We start from the raw sequence: 17,611 nt of genomic DNA, 5'->3' as shown, positions 1-17,611 counted from the left end.
ATGGAGCTTCGCCGACCACTTCTAGCGTGTCGCTCAAATCCCGGGAGCCTGGCTCGGTACTTATACGCAGTGCTCGAGCTCGTTTCCGAACGTTGGACGTGAGATATGGGGAATTCTTCAGTAGTTGGGGCAGGGTGGGGGCCTCGGGGAGGTTGTCCCTATCGTTTTGTGCCGATCCTCTCCGTCAAGCCGAAGCGCCAAAGTCTTCGGCGTCATCGTGCAATCATAGCAATGCCGAGTCCCTGGAACTTTTATCAGAAGCCGATTTCCAGTATCATGGAATTGGTTCTTCCCCGCAATGCAGCGAGGGAATGAGGGGTTCTCGAGATAAGGGGCCCAGGGAGGATGGCTACTTATAACCGGCAAATATCAGTGCCGGACTGCAACCTATTACTGAAAAATCATGGAGACCTTAAAGACACTTCTCATCGCCAATCGGGGCGAGATCGCTGTGCGAGTGCTGAAGACTGCAAAGTAGGAACAAGCTTCGTCTCGAGAACGTATAGCTGATTCTCTTCAAGGAAGCTTAACATTCGGACTATTGCCGTTTATACCGAGCCAGATGCCGCATCAACCCATGTTCATCTAGCAGACGAAGCAATTCTTCTCTCTGGGCCACCGTCCAAAGCATATATTGATGGGTCAGTTGGTCTTTTCTTTTCCTCCTTGACGAGATTCCTAACCTTGGTTTAGGGATGAAATTATTGATATTGCGAAGCGAAAGGGAGCAGACGCTATCATCCCAGGTTATGGCTTCCTCTCCGAGAACTCAAATTTCGCCAGAGACGTCGCCAACGCCGGTTTGGCCTTCGTTGGTCCATCCCCAGAAAGCATTGAGGCATTCGGGCTTAAGCACACAGCGCGAGAACTAGCGACAAAAGCCGGCGTACCTATTGTTCCCGGTTCGCAAGGGTTGGTTACAAGTGAAGACGAAGCTGTGAACATCGCTCAAAGTCTCGGATTTCCTGTACACTCCCCACCTTCTGCCTAGTATAACACTGAGCTCACAGTCATCAGGTCATGCTCAAGGCCACCGCTGGCGGTGGCGGAATGGGATTACTTACCTGCAACACCGAGAAGGAAGTACGGGAATCGTTTCAGACTGTACAATCGAGGGGTGAAGCTCTCTTCAAGAACGCTGGACTCTTCGTCGAGCGTTATTATCCGTCTAGCCATCACATTGAGGTCCAAGTTTTTGGAAATGGACACGGTAAAGCTATTTCCATTGGGGAAAGAGAGTGCTCTATCCAAAGGAGACACCAGAAAGTGATTGAAGAATGTCCAAGCCCCTTTGTGACTAGGAATCCGGACCTCAGGAAAGGCTTGTGCGACGCCGCTGTCCGCCTCGCTGAATCAATTGACTATGGCTCCGCTGGAACAGTTGAATATCTCGTGGATGACGCATCGGGGAAATTTTTCTTCTTGGAGATGAACACACGTCTTCAAGTTGAGCATGGCATTACCGAGCTGTGCTACGGTGTTGATTTGGTGGAACTCATGCTTCGACAAGCGGATGCCCAGTTGTCAGGCAGAAAAGGTCTCGAAGCAGAGTTCCTCTCGAGCATTCCGGTAGGCGCTCCAAATGGGTTTGCCATTGAGGCTCGAGTGTATGCGGAGAACCCAGTCAGGGACTTTGCTCCTTGCCCCGGGATACTCCAGGACGTGGAATGGAAGGAAACCCCAGGCTCAAGAATCGATACGTGGGTGTACAGGGGAATCAAAGTGTCCGCGAACTATGGTAAGACTTTGTGCAAATTCTGTACCGGCAAGAGAATCCTGACAAGGAATAGATCCTCTTCTTGCAAAGGTCATGTATCATGCATCGAGCAGGCAAAAGGCGATAGAGGGACTGAAAGACATCCTAACTGGGTCACGGATCTGTGGCCCTCCATCTAACCTCGGGTTCCTGGCTGAAATCGTTGCTAACAAGGACTTTAACGCTGGAAACACCTTGACTAAGTTCTTGAATAATTTCCAATACAATCTAGCTGCTATCGATGTCATCTCCGGTGGCGCTTATACGCTGATTCAAGACTGGCCCGGCCGTCCAACAGTAGGCAGAGGCTTCTGCCACTCCGGGCCAATGGATTCTGTTGCGTTCCGCCTTGCGAATGCTCTGGTGGGCAACCCAGTCGGTCTTGAGGGCTTAGAGATCACGCTGAGCGGGCCAGAGCTACGTTTCCTTGGACCAGCGGTAATCTCACTTTGCGGTGCACCGATTGATGCCAAATTGGATGAAGCTCCTGTACCCATGTGGTCTAGGGTAAAGGTATCGGGAGGCCAACGCTTGAAGATAGGGAAGACCACGGGTAGCGGTTGCAGGGCTTACCTTGCCGTTTACGGTGGATTCCCCAATATAGCTGAGTGGTTTGGCTCCAAAGCGACTGCGCCCATGGTCGGTGTCGGAGGTTACCAGGGTCGACAGCTTACATCTGGAGATTATCTAACTATCTCCGCCCAGATCCCTGAGTCGGGTAATGATTTAAGTTTACCAAAGCATCTTATCCCGCAGTATCCTGACAGCTGGGAACTCATGTCGATGCCGGGACCGTATGATGAAGGGTATCTTGCGCCCGAGAGTATAGACATGCTCTACAACGCAGAATGGACTATTTCGCACAACGCTGCGAGAGGTGGGATTCGTCTGCTTGGTCCTAAGCCCACCTGGGCTCGGCCGGATGGAGGAGAGGGCGGTGCACATCCTTCTAACCTAATTGAGTGTGGATACGCCATTGGATCAATCAACTGGACAGGTGACGACCCGGTGATTTTCCCGCAAGATGCACCAGATCTTGGTGGGTTTGTTAGCAGTCATACAATTGTCAAAGCAGACCTGTGGAAACTAGGACAGGTCAAGGCTGGAGACAAGTTGAAATTCAGAGCTACGTCTTTGAAAAACGCTCTTCTGGCGCGCAATGAGCTGGAGAGGTTTATATCTGACGTCGCGCAATGCTGTCAGAAGGGGGGAGACTTCGGTACCATAACCCCTCTAGCCTCCTCTTTGCCTCCAGCCATGGCCTCGTCAACACGGGTCTCTGGCATTGTGCATCAGATCCCAGAAAAAGGGAACCAGCCGCTTGTTTCCTACCGACAGGTAATAAAGGACATTCCTAATCAGTTGCCGATCTAACCGCTTCTTAGGCCGGTGACGATTACCTTCTGATTGACTACGGCGTTGGCGCCTTTGATCTAAACCACCGCTACAGAGTCACCGCGCTGAAAAAAGTGCTCAGCGAGACAGCAGGCGATATCTCATTATCAAACGGCTTGATAAACTTGGTCGGCTGTGGAAATTGTAAGATCTCCTGATGCTAGTTAGTCTGCCTAACTAACCAAGATCTCCCAAAGCCCTAATGATCTACTACGACGGCACCAAGATACCCCAACAAAAGCTAATCGACTACCTCTGCACTATCGAGACTCAACTCGGCGACCTCAGCCGTGCAAAGATGCCCAGCCGCCGCTTCAAACTTCCACTAACCTTTGAAAGCAAGCGACAGACCGACGCAATCAAACGATACATGGAGACCCAACGCCCCTACGCCTCCTATCTCCCAGACAACATCGATTTTGTCGCGCGCAACAACGCCTTCACACGTGCCGAGCTTGAGAATATCTACCTTACCGCCAGTTTCATGGTCATCACCGTCGGCTTCTTCACAGCCCTTCCAATCGCTCTTCCCGTCGACCCGCGCCAGCGCATGAACTGCCCCAAGATGAACCCCTCCCGCGTCTTCACACCAGCCGGACAAGTCTCGTGGGGCGGCAGCTGCCTGGCCATCTACACCGTTGACTCGCCAGGTGGGTATCAAATGAATGGAATGACCATCCCCGGCGTCGACATTCTCGGCACGAAACAGGGCTATGCGCCAGAGAAACCCTGGCTTTTTGAGGACTTCGATCAGATCACGTTTTACAAAGTCACCGAGGAGGAGTATGAAAGACAGCTTGCGTTGTTCCAGAGCGGAAGGTATGAATATGAGTGGGAGATGGTTGAGTTTGATATGGCCGAGCATAACCGGCTTCTTGAGGAGACCAAGGAGGAGGTTAAGGCAATTCGCGCGCGGCAGCAGAAGGCGCAGGCTGAGATGAATTTGCTGGAGAAGGAATTACTTGAACGGTGGGCCAAGGAGAAGGCTGAACGGGGAGTCTCGATGGATACAGTTGAGGAGATGTTGAAAGGTTTGTCTTCCATTCTGTGTTCCATATTACTTCAGAGAGTTTCTTGTACTAACATGTGAATAGACCCCGAAATCACCGTAATCGAAGCGCCCCTGAACGCGAATGTCTGGAAAGTTGAAGTGAAAGAAGGCGACAAACTAGACAAAGACCAGGTCGTCGTGATCCTGGAAGCAATGAAGCTCGAGATTGCAGTGCGGGCGGAGTCTGCTGCTGCCGGCGCGGTTGTTGAGAAGATCCTGGCCCAGCCAGGCGATTCTGTTGAGGCTGGAAAGCCTCTGATGCTGGTTCGGAGGGGCTAGGCTTAGGGTTTGCAGTACCATGTCCTTGGAGATTATGGGATGTATTATTATTACGAATTTATTTTTTTTCGCGAGATTAGTTGGTTTATATCAATCTTCCTGCTGTAAAACGTACATGCAGTGACGCAGGCAGTAGTCGAATTACCACCAGAAACTAACGCTTATGCCCGCCTTCAATCCCCTCACATAATGCCACCATCCCACCGGGATATAAAGTGACTCTCCTTCTCTCAAGATCGTTTCAACATACTCCGCCTGCTGAAATCCCGGCCACATGGCCTCCCACTGCTCCGACTCCGCCGGGGAGAGCTCAATAGCGGCGACATCGACCTGTGACGTATTTGACATATCGATCATGCGTGCTGTAGAAGTATCATCGCCATCTGCGCCAACTGGACCTGCACCGTTGCCTGGAGAGGAATGACTATTTCTCCTTTCTTTGTCAGAGGCAACAGCTTCCATGCCCCGGGGGTGAATCTGCGAAGCTGGGGTATGAGGCGAGTAGAGCCGAATATATTTGGCACCAGTGACTTGGACGAGAATGTTGTGGTAGGGATCGTGGTGCAGAGGGGAGATTGTCCAAGACGGGCCGATCCACGTGTTTATAATTGGGTCGCTGGGTGGTGTAAGACTGTCGTCGGTGACAAAGTCACCGTTTGCATTGTCGTGTGCTTCGCCATTGTCCGACCGGACGGTTGTCGCATTTCTTTTCCGCTCCTCTTCCTGTTCCTGGCACTTCTTCAAGTAGACTGGTGTGCCCGGATCTGGTGCTGGCGGGTCAATATAGCAGAAGTCTGGAATGGAGATATCCTTGCGCAAGGCGGGGATCTGACTGAGAAGATCATGCTGCGCTAAATACCCGGTTTGATTGGCGTCTTCCTGTTTATCAAGGTCCTGACCCTCGACTTGGTCGCCAACCTCAGCCGCGGATGACCGCAGTCTCGCCGTCGATGTCGACGGATTTCTCCAAATGTAATTTTCAACAAACTCCTTGAATTCCATAATCCGCTGTCCCCATCCCTCGTCCGTATACGACCTCCCAATCTCCACAGGTACCAGCCTGCGTCCACCAAATGTCCTCTCAAGCCAGTAATCGCGCGACGCCCATGACCTATTCGACATGGCGGGCCAGTGTTCGACCGCATCCGTAATCACAAGCGGTGTCTTGACATTCTGTATATGCTCTTCCATGTAATCGAAGCTTGGGTTTGAAACGCGCGTAACGGGATGCTTGAGGGTCGGCGGGGGAACAGCGTCGGGAGGGAACAGTGGAGGGGAGAGCTTCCGTCGCTTAGAAGCACGGGATGGACTGTCGTCTGATTCCGACCCATTCAGAACGTTACCATTGTCTAGAGTACGGCGTCGTGTAGCGTCTTGTAAGGCCGAAAGGAGAGACTCGATGAGGTCTTCGCGGAGAGGCGCGCCGGTCATGATCAGTGCTTTGTCGACAAGATGGATGACTGGTGAAAGCCAGGGAGCCGCGGGATCGACTCGCAAGCCATCACCGGCGTAGTTATTAAGAAGCTGAACCAACCGAGAAACAAGCAACTGTCCGGAAGTCTGAGTGGTGTCTGTGTCCCGCTCAATGAGCCCGAGATTATTGCAGATGCTCAGGCTAGCTTTGAGGATACTCGCGTCGGTATAGAGTCTCCGCCAGCAGGTTTGGACGTCCCTGAAGGGGAAAACGCGTAACTTCGCGTCAGAGAGTCGAATGGTTTCATCTGTATTGTTCAGAAGATTTTCGCGAAGGGCTTGATGGTCATTGTTGAAGCACTGGAGGATCGGGTCGTCAGAGGCGGGGCTTGTTAGTGCGGAGAGCGTGGCAGCCAGAACTTTATGGAGAGCCATCTTCCTGGCAGGATGGGGCGAATGGAGTAAAAGAGAAATGTAGAATCTCAAGGAGGGGAGAAGGTCAAGAAAGTTATAAGGACGTGTTCTGCCATTTTCACTGCTGGTGGATTAAGCAGTTGTCAGTCACATTTGGGATTCTGTCAGAAGATTAATTATTAAGTTGCACCATACGCCAAGGCTTGTAGTCAAGGCTTGTACGCAGGCCAAGCGCTTGTTCTAGTGCACAATGATATTGTGAGAACTACATACTGTCGATAGCACAGTGATTTACAAGTGAGCACGGGGGCTGACCGTTCTTAGGAGAGTTATTTCACACTAAATATACAGAAAGATGCTCTTTAAAGCCTCTACAGAAGCTGCATCACAAGCTTGGGAATCTGCTGGACATTCTCAGCATTAATAGCACTCACAGGGATTGCAGATATCCCTTCTTTCCAACCTTCAGCATATCCTGAGGGGTGCTCATGCTTGCCCTGCTCGACTCCGTAAAGGTATTCCTGAAGCGCTTTGAAGCGCTCTCTCGTTTCGGGGAGATCGCACTTCGTAGCCACAACAAACCAGGGCTTCGTATGATTAGCGGGAAAGTCAAGCTCGGGAAGTCTGTCCTTGGGTTGAGGTATTGCCTTATCACTGTCGCCTTGTAGTTCTGGAAGGCTACGCATTGGCAAGTCCCAGGTCAGATCGTCGCCGCCCTCATTGGAAGTCCCGCCCATGTCACGCAGCTCTTCGTATTTCCCGAGCTCATTCCACAGTTCCTGTAGCTCTTTGACGGGATCTCCAGCGCTAAGATCGACTACAAAGGCTAGGATCCCCGCCCGCTCAATGTGCCGCAGGAATCCCAAGCCCAAGCCACGATCCAAATGGGCGCCTTTGATCAAACCCGGGATATCTGCGATCGTAAACCGTTTCCGTGGTGGCTTGTTTTTGAGTTCAACAAGTGGCCGCCCTTTGTCGTTGTCAATGACCACGGTCCCAATATTGGGCTCGAGCGTAGTGAACGCCCAATTGCCAATGCGAGTCCGACTATTCGTCAGTGACCGTAGCAATGTGCTCTTCCCGGCATTCGGTTTGCCGACTAGCCCAACATCCGCAAGCAGTTTCAGCTCAAACTCTAGCTCCAAGCGCTTACCCCCCTCTCCGCGCGAAGCAAACTTCGGCCGAGGGTTCGCACGAGAGACCCAATGTGGGTTTCCCAGACCACCAGCCCCCCCTGCAGCTAGCAAGACCGGCTTGTCCATATGTTGCGAGAGATCCAGGTATATAGGCGCACGCGGTTCGAGCGCAGCAATATTCTGCCTCCTTGGCGGATTGCTGGGAAACACGGTCGTCAGGAAATCAGACGGGTTCGCCCCGGGGTAGAGGACCCAGCGGTCGTGGCGGATGGGCTGAAAATCGAGATCCTGCCGCTCGTCCTCGTCCTCGCCCTCGCCCGACTTCGCCTTCTCCTTCTTCATCTTCCTCTCCAGCGCACGCCGTCGCTGTTCCTCAGCGACCGGGTCGTACCGATCCACTTCGCGCACCACCGTCCCCACTGGAACCTGGATAAGAACGTCTTCACCACGTTTACCGCCCTTACTTTTTCCTTGACCATTCTTGCCTCTGGTTGCTCTGATTACCCCACTCCGAGCAAGCTTGTGCAGACTGGTGAGCCCTTCAACGGCCTGAATATAGACACTGCCGCCACTGCCGCCATCACCGCCATTTGGAGGCCCTTCAGGGATATACTTTTCCCTCTGAAACGAGACACAACCGTGCCCACCGTCGCCGGCATAAATCGTCGAGCGGCAACGGTCTTGAAATATGAACCGGGAGTAGTCTTCGGGTGACGGATTCAGATGTGAAGGAGGATCGCTAGCAATGGCTGCGTCTATGGACTCTTTTGGCTCGGTATCTGTAGCGTATCCGCGACTGTATGCGTATATTGCGCTCAGTCTATTCGGTGGAGAGCAGAAACAAACGCTTCGTTTGGCGAACAAGCTGGTCAAGGTTCGGAGGCTCGTTCGTTGAGTCGCCATTGTAGATTATGCTAGGTGTCGCTCATCCTGCAACAGTCGTCGGAACGTGCTCGGTCAATGAAGCGAGTGGGTAAACTGGGAACTGAGCTTTTCATGCTCTTCAGCTATGTCACGGCCATGACACTCAAAAGCTTTGCCAGGCTTTTTTTGACGTCATGTGATCTTATCTACAGCTTACAGTGCACGTGACGATAAGATAACCGCCACTGCTCAGGTGCTTTATCTGCTTCTGGTCTCCATCGTCAAGCCTCTACGCTCACGTATCATCAACTTAAGAGCCAAAAACATATCGCGGTATGCTGCTAATGGTCAGGAACTTCTCAATACACTCCGAATGGTCTGATCACCCTCATTACGCAACGAACTCAGTGCCAGCTTGAGTTGTGATCATGGCACCTAGTGCCTGACCATGTCCCGTTTCAGAGTGAACTTCGCCTCAACATTCGCTCTAGGTTACAAGATATCTATCCACTTCCGATGAGTTGATGACGCATTCACATCCTCACATTCGTGGCTCGCTCCACGCGGCTGCGAGAGTGTTGGCAAGACAATCTGACACAGACACGGTCGACTCAGTTGCTGCCAGCCACGCATTTACAGAAGTATTCCTGGTCTCGATAAAGGCGTTCTATTCATAATGTATCAATCCACACGTACCCCGATTGAGATACCGCATCAAGTCTGCAACAACAAGTCAAGCTATATTTGGATCAGTCGCTGCGGTTATGTACGAGCATAGGAATGTGCGTAGCCTGTACAGAGCCGACTATGCGATTGGCTAGTACGGCGCTGTTTGCAAGACTCGATCGTCTTGGTCTCAACTCTGTACCTATCACGATGAGAACAAACTGAAGTCATTTTGAGACCTGCTGAACGAGCAGATCAGTAAGGCGGAGTGGCACCGTGCCATGCATTGTATCGACAGGTACCGCTAGGTTCCAAACTCTCGAGAAAAGGGCCAGACTTGTTGTCGAAAGTACAGAAAGCTAGAGAATTTACGATGAGGCGGATCTCCATTGCTTCATAATCATACCCCCAGAAAATGTGCGGTCTAGACTCGACGCTTTGGAGTACAGTTGAAAAGTTAACTTTGTGCGGAGTAGATAATTCGACACATCATTTAGCGAATTTCGTCGAAGGCAGAGAGCCGCGACGTAGGATAGGTAGAGAAAACCATTCTATCCGTAAGGTAGCCCTGAATACAATGTAATCCAATATAGGCATTCTCAATGTGGCTGTGAAACCTTTCATAATGCTCACCGGTCAAAGTGGTTGGGTACCTAGTCAACGTACTTCTGGGCTGCGGATCCTGTGTCCCAAATGCAAGGTACCCAAACTCACTATTAAGATATCAACCAATAGCATCAATCACAGAGTTTTCTTCCATCAGCCGAGGACGGGCGTAATTGGAACATACTAAATATACTGAAACTCAGGTTGGAGGCGGATGAGGTATCTCATTGGACGGAAGAAGTACTGCTGAAGCGAGGACTTGTGGTGGTACTTTTGTTTTCTCGGCAGCTTATCTGGAAGATATAGCGAGGCTCCAGCTCGCTTCCAAGTTGGAATCTAGAATTCCAGATAGGCATAGCTGACTATGAAGTATTCTGCTGCGTCATTAGGGTGGCAAGTTTTACGAGCGTCAATCCAAAGCAGCTTTACAGGGCTATACTCTGTGTAGATATAATTCCGACCAACGCCACAATTACTATATGGACTGCCTAAAGTATCAAGGAAGGCCTATGAGACTCGTCGAGTCAGGTATTGGCTGCTTGGGCTGAACGTAGTACAGGTTGCCTCTGCAACTTATCGAGCGGACCTGGTTTCCGCCGATTCATTAAGCATCGTCTCCGTACGGATCTCCCTATTCATCATGTGCCCGCTATCATTGTCTCGGCGCTCATTGCTCATCTACTGTTGTCGCCCGTTGGGTCAACTTCCGTCAGGAATCGTGTTGCACAGCAAGAGATGATTGCACAATCGTACGACCTGTCCGCCTCAATAGATGAGTATACATATGCCATCCAGGTATTGATGTTGTACCTAATACCGGTTGCTTGACAATACGATCTTCTGGGCAAGGATGTGGAATGAAATATTTTCAGAGAGCAGGCGAATATCGTTCTAGACAATGGATCCAGCGTTCAAGATGTTGATAGTAACTAATCCCCTAACAATGTGCCATTTGAGAAAGCCTGGTCAATCCAATAAAATGCATTGAACAAAGTGTCGTTCTATACGCTAAATGGTTCATTACACGCAGACTCTAGGGAATCGTTGACACTTACTGATTAGAACAGCTGCGCGAAACTATTACAACATCAATCTGAACGTTAGGAGCACACAGGCATACCTTGTTCAGACAGACAATAGATTAGCACAGCGGCCGGGCTCGTCAGCATGACTTCAGCCAATTTGCATCCCGCCCTCGTGGTTCCACAAACCGCTCTCACCGTATGTCTGTCCGATCGGTCTGTCCGTATGCAAATCTCTCCTCAATGATGTGTCAAAGTATAGGTGTCTAGAGGAGTTTTAACGCCAACGGGAGTTAACCCAAGCCTCGACAGGGTACAGCATACGCAGGTGTTGGCGCCATGCGTAGTGGGAACAGGAATAACCTGTGCAGGGCCGAGACTTTGTTGAAGTCAAACCATCATACCATGATCTCGTCACTCAAGAAAATGGCGTTCTAACCCTCGATCTTGGTACAATAATTGCATGCGTTGTTTCGCATGCAACTGACTGACCGACACTTGGACAAATCCGTTGGACGAGGACTCGGAAATTTTCTGCCTTTCGTCTTCGAGGGCAGAGATCGACTGGAAGGTGAACAGAACACAGGCGAATTAGTAATCATAGGGTGAATCAGAGGCTCGTAGGCTTGCAGCAGCAAGTGCTGTGCTGTCCTCTCCTCAGCTGGATGGCAATCCTGGCCTTGCCTCATTGAAGACACGGTCTCCTCAAATGAACGTTCGCGGCTTGAATCTTCTCTGCGGATGATTTTCGTATGCAAGGTAGGCCCAAATGTTGACAGATCCTTGCTTGATCTATTGATTGACAGGCGCCCCACGTTCAGAGGAAGCAGCTTCACACCAAGCAAAGATCAAGTGTGACCAGAACAAATAGTATAATTCAAATGACCGGGGCTACGCAAGGATCGCTGAGTAGAAGTACGTGCTTTGTGGCCAAAGTACTCTGGACCTTTGAATAACGGAAAGACGCTGTTGACGTTCACAGTGGCCCAGATTCAGCTTGAATGCGAATTTCTGCAGTGGAGACTGGGAAGGCTAGTTGCTCACATGATTTCAGGGGCCGGACGATAATCAGCTCGCAGTTCACCCTGGCAGCGACCCGGGATTGACTACCGAGGCCCGAAGAATGTGCGTCTAAACTCGAAACGGTCAATAAAGTCAAAAGGCAATGATGGGCTGGCTGAATGGTGAGGCGGTTGTGACGGAATGTTGAATCCGGCAACCAGAACCAAGGTTAGCGTCAGAGATCCGTCGCCGCGGCACCGGATCGCTCTTTCCGATGGGGCTATGGAGCTCCGCAAGGTACAGTGTACACCCACTCACCCAGCCTTGCTTGCCACCAGGGGCTTCAATTGCTTCTGCAAAGCGGCATGGAGACAACTCAACTTGAAATGAGGCTTTGCGCGCCTCGAGTACTGACGGATGGTCGAGCGAGGCTCGTTCTCATTGGCTTCTGGCCGTAGCTTGTGCTTTGACGTAGGCAGAGAACACAAAAAGGCCCAAGGGAAGTTAGAGGATCAACCACTCCACAGGCGGCCCCACTTATCGCATCCACAGATAAATTAACTTCAGATCGTGCAAAGTACAAAGATATGTACGCAGCTGCGTACGGAGTACTCCGTACTTTGTTATGTAATATTCCTGGGATTACGTCTTTCGGTCTGTCTCCCGGTTTTTGTGCCACTATCCCTGTCGAAAGTACGGTGTAGATGCGGACTTTTTGATGCTAGTTGTTTTGAGTATGACAGAGCCCCAAGCTGTCAGCCGACACGCAGTAGGAGTTGGCAGCCGCAACGAGTGAGCACGGTAGGATAGATGCCGACCCAAAAGGAACTTCAGAACAATCGGTCTCATATAATGGATTATAATTCAGGTTACCATCCGTCGGTCTATGGTACGATTGAATCTATCTGTGGGACCTTTACGGATCAAGGCCGCCGGCACTGGGGCCAAGCCCTGCATGATCCTTTCAGCGTTGTATCATATGTACCGAATGTTTCTAGAACAACTGGGTCTGACGCGCTCGTCGGGCTATGACTGCTCCTAATTATTCATTAATTTCAAGCAGCGGCACAGTAAATCATCGTCAAGTAAGTGCGGCTGTGGCGGCCAATCCGGCAACTCCTTAAAACGGCCAGCGAGGCACTGTTGGATTGATTTTAGATTTGATCAATCATTCAACACGCTCAAATGCTTTTGGTACAACCGTACGTATAGCGCACGTCGTCATAGTCAAGGCTCGTAGGACTTAAGGTACTCATGTCCGGCCCCGTATATCGAGGTCGCCCATTGAGTCATTGACCCGACAGTCCGGCACAGTGGGCTGCATATCGAGGACGATCGCTGATCCACTCAATGCGCTATTCTGAGAAGTTCATTCATATCCCAACAGGCATGAAAGAGGGCGTCACTGGGTAGCTGCTACTCACGGGAGGGCAAGTCATTTGTATCTTCATGAAGCCGACATCGAAACTGCAACGGATTTGGCCCTGAATCAAGTAATTGGTTAGGCAACGGGTGGTGTGCTGTCTGATGGCCGGAAACTCGACGTAATCAGGAAACGTACCGAACGGGATTGGCAGAAGTGGGATGTCCGTCGAGTTACACTGGCTCACACATCAGCCGTGCCAAAATAATTACTGCCAGGAATCCATTGACTCGCGGCAGTTCTGCGCGCTGATCATCCTTTGTCTGCTAATGTGCGAATCGGAGAATTGTTCAAGGGCCATGTGACGAGCTGACAGCAGGAGCGAGAGGGCGTAGTATCGATCTGATGGAAAGCTCTGGTCAGTGATGCCCCGTCATTCGCCGGTGTTTGCTTTCTCGTAAACTCAGCACCGATGTCATGAAATGTGGCAGCTTGCGAGTAATTTGCCTTGCATAAACTGGGCCGGCCGTTAAGATGAGGATTACAACGATTCTTTTCGGCAATCGGTGCTATGAGGGACAGGCATGCCGCCGCCCTCACCGTATCTTTCGACTCTGGTTTGCTGCAAGGCGGGCAAGGACAAGGGCCATATTATTTGCTGAACGCAGCATGCAAGCACAAATGTCAAACCACCCGCTGATTTTGTTTCTGCCCAAGCCAGCAGGATCCGGACCCTAGACGAGCCTATGAACCGGGTTGGAGGCGAAATAACCACGCGCCGACGATGCAGCCAAGAGAGAAACGGCCAGGGTATCGTCGCTGTCAGTGTAAGTGCTGTTTGCTTGCAGCTCTCACCGCTTAAGTACGGTGCAGGCCAGGTTTCCTCCTCAACCGTGTTTGGTTCTCCCTTTCCTTCTGCAGCAATTGACCTCATCGAGCCAGTCACCTCCTTGTGGCCTGATCCCGACGACGCACATGCATGCTCGTCTCATCGGTCTTTTGAAACACAGGGATCGTCAGCAAGGAAGAGCTATCGCGCAGAGCCGAGTTGGTCAGTGCTCACCTGACCGGTAGCCATGCATACCTACACGCCTCAACAGCGCCGGCTGCTTTTTCATCCGCTTTCCGACATTTCCGAATGGAATTCGCTATTGACACGATGGCTCTGATATTTGAAATGGGAGGCCTAAGTCCCTGTGTCCGGTTTCCTCACCTGTCACCGCCGGACGACGGGACTGTTTCGTGAAGTGTGTGGACCTCAAAGCCCAAGGGAGTTCATACTGGGTCGCGTAGTATCGTTTGCACCCAAGTCTGTATGCGTGCGTACAATGCATACGATACAAATCCACGGCACGTCAGCCGAGCAGAATTTTTTCCAACTTATCGGCTATAGCGAACGTGTCCCAATTCTAGAGGTTAAGCACTGCCTTATTTCTGCCCTCTATTGGGACTCAGTGATGGCTGCCCCAATTCCGCTCATGACACGCAGAAGAACTCTGCATTCTCTCCATTCAGTAGAGCCTCCGTTTGGAACACTTCCCCCCTGCTACAAAACCGGGACGTCAAACAAGATTACGACTGCAAGCTCCAATGAAGCACGGTTGTTATGGTGTTGTCGATGTGCACAAACTAGAGACTACCGGCATCGAGCCATTCCGGCGTCCTTAGCTCGGACAGCATCGGAGCAGGTCCGCCAGGTGAGCTCTCTGGTGGGCCAAGAGATTAGCTGCAGGCTTGCAGCCCATCGTTCGATCTTCCTTCTGCCCCTCTTCTCCAACCTCGTTCGGCTCGCGTGGCTCCAGGTTTAGAGATGCGCTAAACCAGACGCTTAACAGATTCATGCCTATTGTGTCTTTGAAGCTTACGCTGCTGCAAGGCCAATGAAACAGTCAACTCCCTGACATCGGTCGGCATGCGAGCAACCGTTGGGCTGCGGTTCACGTGAACCATTCGAAATGGCCGCGGAGGACGATGTCTATTGCCTACGGGGGTCATGCAATGCCTAAGCAGGCCGGTTTGGTTCATAGAAACTTCCACGTTTAGGCGGGAAAGAGAACTGCAAATCTCTGTACTGTTTCTGCTGCAAAAGCGAGTCATTGGAACTACGGGCCTACGGAGCACGAAGTGACGCCCTGCTTAAAGAAATGACGGTCAGCGGTCCCCGGAAAAGTCTTCCAGTCTTTGGAAGAATGTTCCCGCTCCTTACTGAGATGGGCAGAGAGCTTGCACTCCGTATCGGGGCCCTGGGAGAGTGAAAGTCTCATAGCACCGAATAATAGGAGAGAGATCCATACTGGTAGTGACAGCTCATATTTACGGTCTGCTGACAGTACGACAGACTGACGGCAATTGCAGAGCAGACGAATAGATCTGTCTTGGAGGTTTGATTATCCCTGCAGATTAGTTGTAGATGCTGCAATGCCGCATCGTCTCCTCGCGTCGATAGGCTGGACTGGTTACTCAGACAGGGATGGGATCTTCCAGGTACCGATCCGCTCAATGTGCACTCCGTACAACCAGGCATTCCCACGAAGCCAATGGCATTGGTTTCCTGGCGTATCTGATCGAGAGTCGAAGAGTCAAGATCAATAGAATGTGATCCGTCAATCTGTCTACGAGTCTCGATTACCCCTTTTGACATGGTCACAATCTCCAACAATCTCCAGCACCACGCTAGACGTCAATCCGTCTTTCCTCCGATCAGCCAGCCCGTTGGGCCCACTCCGGCCAGGCAGAATGACGAAATGCCCGTTTTCAGACCCTCACCGTTCCGTAGAACCAGAGTCATACTATCGCTCCGTATGGGGTAGAAAAAACTGAAACTGGAAGTGGGAGCTCCTCGACTGCTCACCTCAGTATCAGACCCACCTTTTCCCAATTCTCATTTCTCTAGGCTCTCTTCGTCTTCGAATAAGAATCATAATTTCGATCGTCACCTGTTTGTTTTCTCCTGACCGGCTCCCAGTCTCCCATTGACCGAATGTCTGGCCTCGCCCTGTTTGAGGGATCGCATACACCGCATCTTTCCCCTTTCTCCTGAACAAGGCCTTTACACCTCGCTGCCTTTGTTTGCTACTGAGATCAATCGCCAATGGCAGCTTGCAAGATTACCAAAACCCCCCTCATTCTCCATAGAGTCACGAGCACCCATGGGGGACAGTCAAGATACAATTGTTTACTGTCGCCTGCCACTCCAGCCGCATATTATCGCACAGAGAGTTTAATACTGTTGCAGCTTTGCAGCTCCAGCTAGTATACATCTACTATAATTTTAAACTGTACTTTCGACTTGAAATCCAGGATTCCTAGTGAATAAGGACCATTTGGATCCTCACGCCAGTCCTGCGGAATTACTCCTCCGTCGCGAAAGTCCTTGCCAGGCTTTTCCCTGGGAGGGGCGCGCTAGTCGGCTAGTGTGTTAGATCTATCATCTGCACTACTCAAGAGTCAACCCAGACTTCTGGAAAGCCGATCGTCCTTACAGCCCTCTTAGCGCGCTTCTAACTCCCTCCTTGATTCTTCCCCGGAGCGACAATCCAGGGCTTGATGGGTCAATCGCCGCGGCTCCATTCCTCCTTCGCTTCCTTTTCATGATGATTTCTGATTTCTCCTTTTCACCCATCTGTCTGATGACTCTCACTCCGGAACCATCCACGTATCCATCCATCCTGACACAGTAGTGACATCCAATTCACACGTAGTCCGCCTATTGAACTCCGTCAACCCGACTATCGGGCTGCGTTCTCCCAACAAACCCACTCCACTCTGCCTGCCACGCCTGCCACCATCCTCCATCCCGCCTCCCTGTCCTTTGTCGCACCTGCCGTGTAAGCTGTAGGCGCATCTTGCTTTCAACCGATATCCGGAGGTACCTGAGAGCAGACAGGACCTGGTCGGGCCTGTGATCCTCGATCCTCAGGGCACAAGATGCTATACCCAACCGTTCCCAGCCCGACTCGGGATGAAATCAATAATAATCAGTACGGGATGTCGTGGGTTGATGCTTGGTCCGTCCTTGACCGTCTGCTCAACCCTATTGGCTCCATCCTTTTCAGTCTCGTCTTTTTGTTTTGCTGGATTCGATTTTTCTTTTTTTTTTTTTTCTTATTCTATTATTTTTTTCTCTTTTATTTCATTTTATTTCCCTGCTCCCCGTCTGCTCTACCCCATTTTTCGTCTGGTGGGTTTCCTGGATACCACTCGGGTTGCTGCGATTCATTCCAGCTCTCGTTCTCTGCTCCACTCAGTCTATCTGAAAACCGTCGGTCCCAAGAAATCAAAATCCGATTTCCTAAAACATAAAAAAAATTATTTAAAAAAGTCCAGTCACAAAAACAGCCAGACACAAGCTGTGGGTCCCTTGATATCCTCGACTGTTTGCTCCTGCAACCTGGGCTTTGTACAGCTGTAACCAGAATGGGCTCCATTGCTGGTGAAATGCTCAACGGCTTCATCCATTTAATAGCTTCCCTCCTTCCCGCCCTTGTTTGATGTGCCTTTCCCATACTCTCAAGTTTCTCCTCCACACTGCCTTTTATTAAATACCTCGGCCTGCTTTGCACCTTGCGCTCAACTCACCTAACCCATCTACCACTACCACTACCACTACCACTACCACAACTACAATACCACTACCGCAGTTTC

The 17,611-nt window shown here is 51.0% G+C and overlaps 4 protein-coding genes across 4 annotated transcripts; 2 read left to right on the top strand and 2 right to left on the bottom strand.

Annotated features, from left to right (window-relative positions):
- Positions 1–108: 108 nt before the first annotated feature.
- On the top strand, positions 109–4,536 carry BDW70DRAFT_126236 (bifunctional urea carboxylase/allophanate hydrolase). Its single transcript, XM_073735056.1, has 8 exons — positions 109–474; positions 522–641; positions 694–967; positions 1,018–1,738; positions 1,791–3,094; positions 3,142–3,295; positions 3,349–4,182; positions 4,246–4,536. The coding sequence occupies exons 1-8, from the start codon at positions 404–406 to the stop codon at positions 4,479–4,481; spliced, it is 3,714 nt and encodes a 1,237-aa protein (XP_073601374.1). The 5' UTR covers positions 109–403; the 3' UTR covers positions 4,482–4,536.
- Positions 4,537–4,545: 9 nt separating this feature from the next.
- On the bottom strand, positions 4,546–6,446 carry BDW70DRAFT_126235 (putative JmjC domain protein). The gene has a single exon (XM_073735055.1). The coding sequence runs from the start codon at positions 6,327–6,329 to the stop codon at positions 4,623–4,625; it is 1,707 nt and encodes a 568-aa protein (XP_073601373.1). The 5' UTR covers positions 6,330–6,446; the 3' UTR covers positions 4,546–4,622.
- A 233-nt stretch (positions 6,447–6,679) lies between these two features.
- On the bottom strand, positions 6,680–8,347 carry BDW70DRAFT_155227 (GTP-binding protein Obg; the record flags this gene model as incomplete). Its single annotated transcript, XM_073740006.1, has 1 exon — positions 6,680–8,347. The coding sequence occupies one exon, from the start codon at positions 8,345–8,347 to the stop codon at positions 6,680–6,682; it is 1,668 nt and encodes a 555-aa protein (XP_073601372.1).
- A 5,751-nt stretch (positions 8,348–14,098) lies between these two features.
- BDW70DRAFT_5349 (uncharacterized protein) lies at positions 14,099–15,001 on the top strand. The gene has a single exon (XM_073744228.1). It carries the CDS (start codon positions 14,296–14,298, stop codon positions 14,773–14,775), a length of 480 nt encoding a protein of 159 aa, XP_073601371.1. The 5' UTR covers positions 14,099–14,295; the 3' UTR covers positions 14,776–15,001.
- Positions 15,002–17,611: the final 2,610 nt, after the last annotated feature.

The sequence above is a fragment of the Aspergillus foveolatus genome (assembly GCF_047715535.1).
Source record: "Aspergillus foveolatus strain CBS 279.81 unplaced genomic scaffold BDW70scaffold_1, whole genome shotgun sequence".
Lineage (NCBI taxonomy): Eukaryota > Fungi > Ascomycota > Eurotiomycetes > Eurotiales > Aspergillaceae > Aspergillus > Aspergillus foveolatus.
Note: the sequence above shows the minus strand (reverse complement) of the source record. Positions and strands in the feature narration are given on the sequence as shown.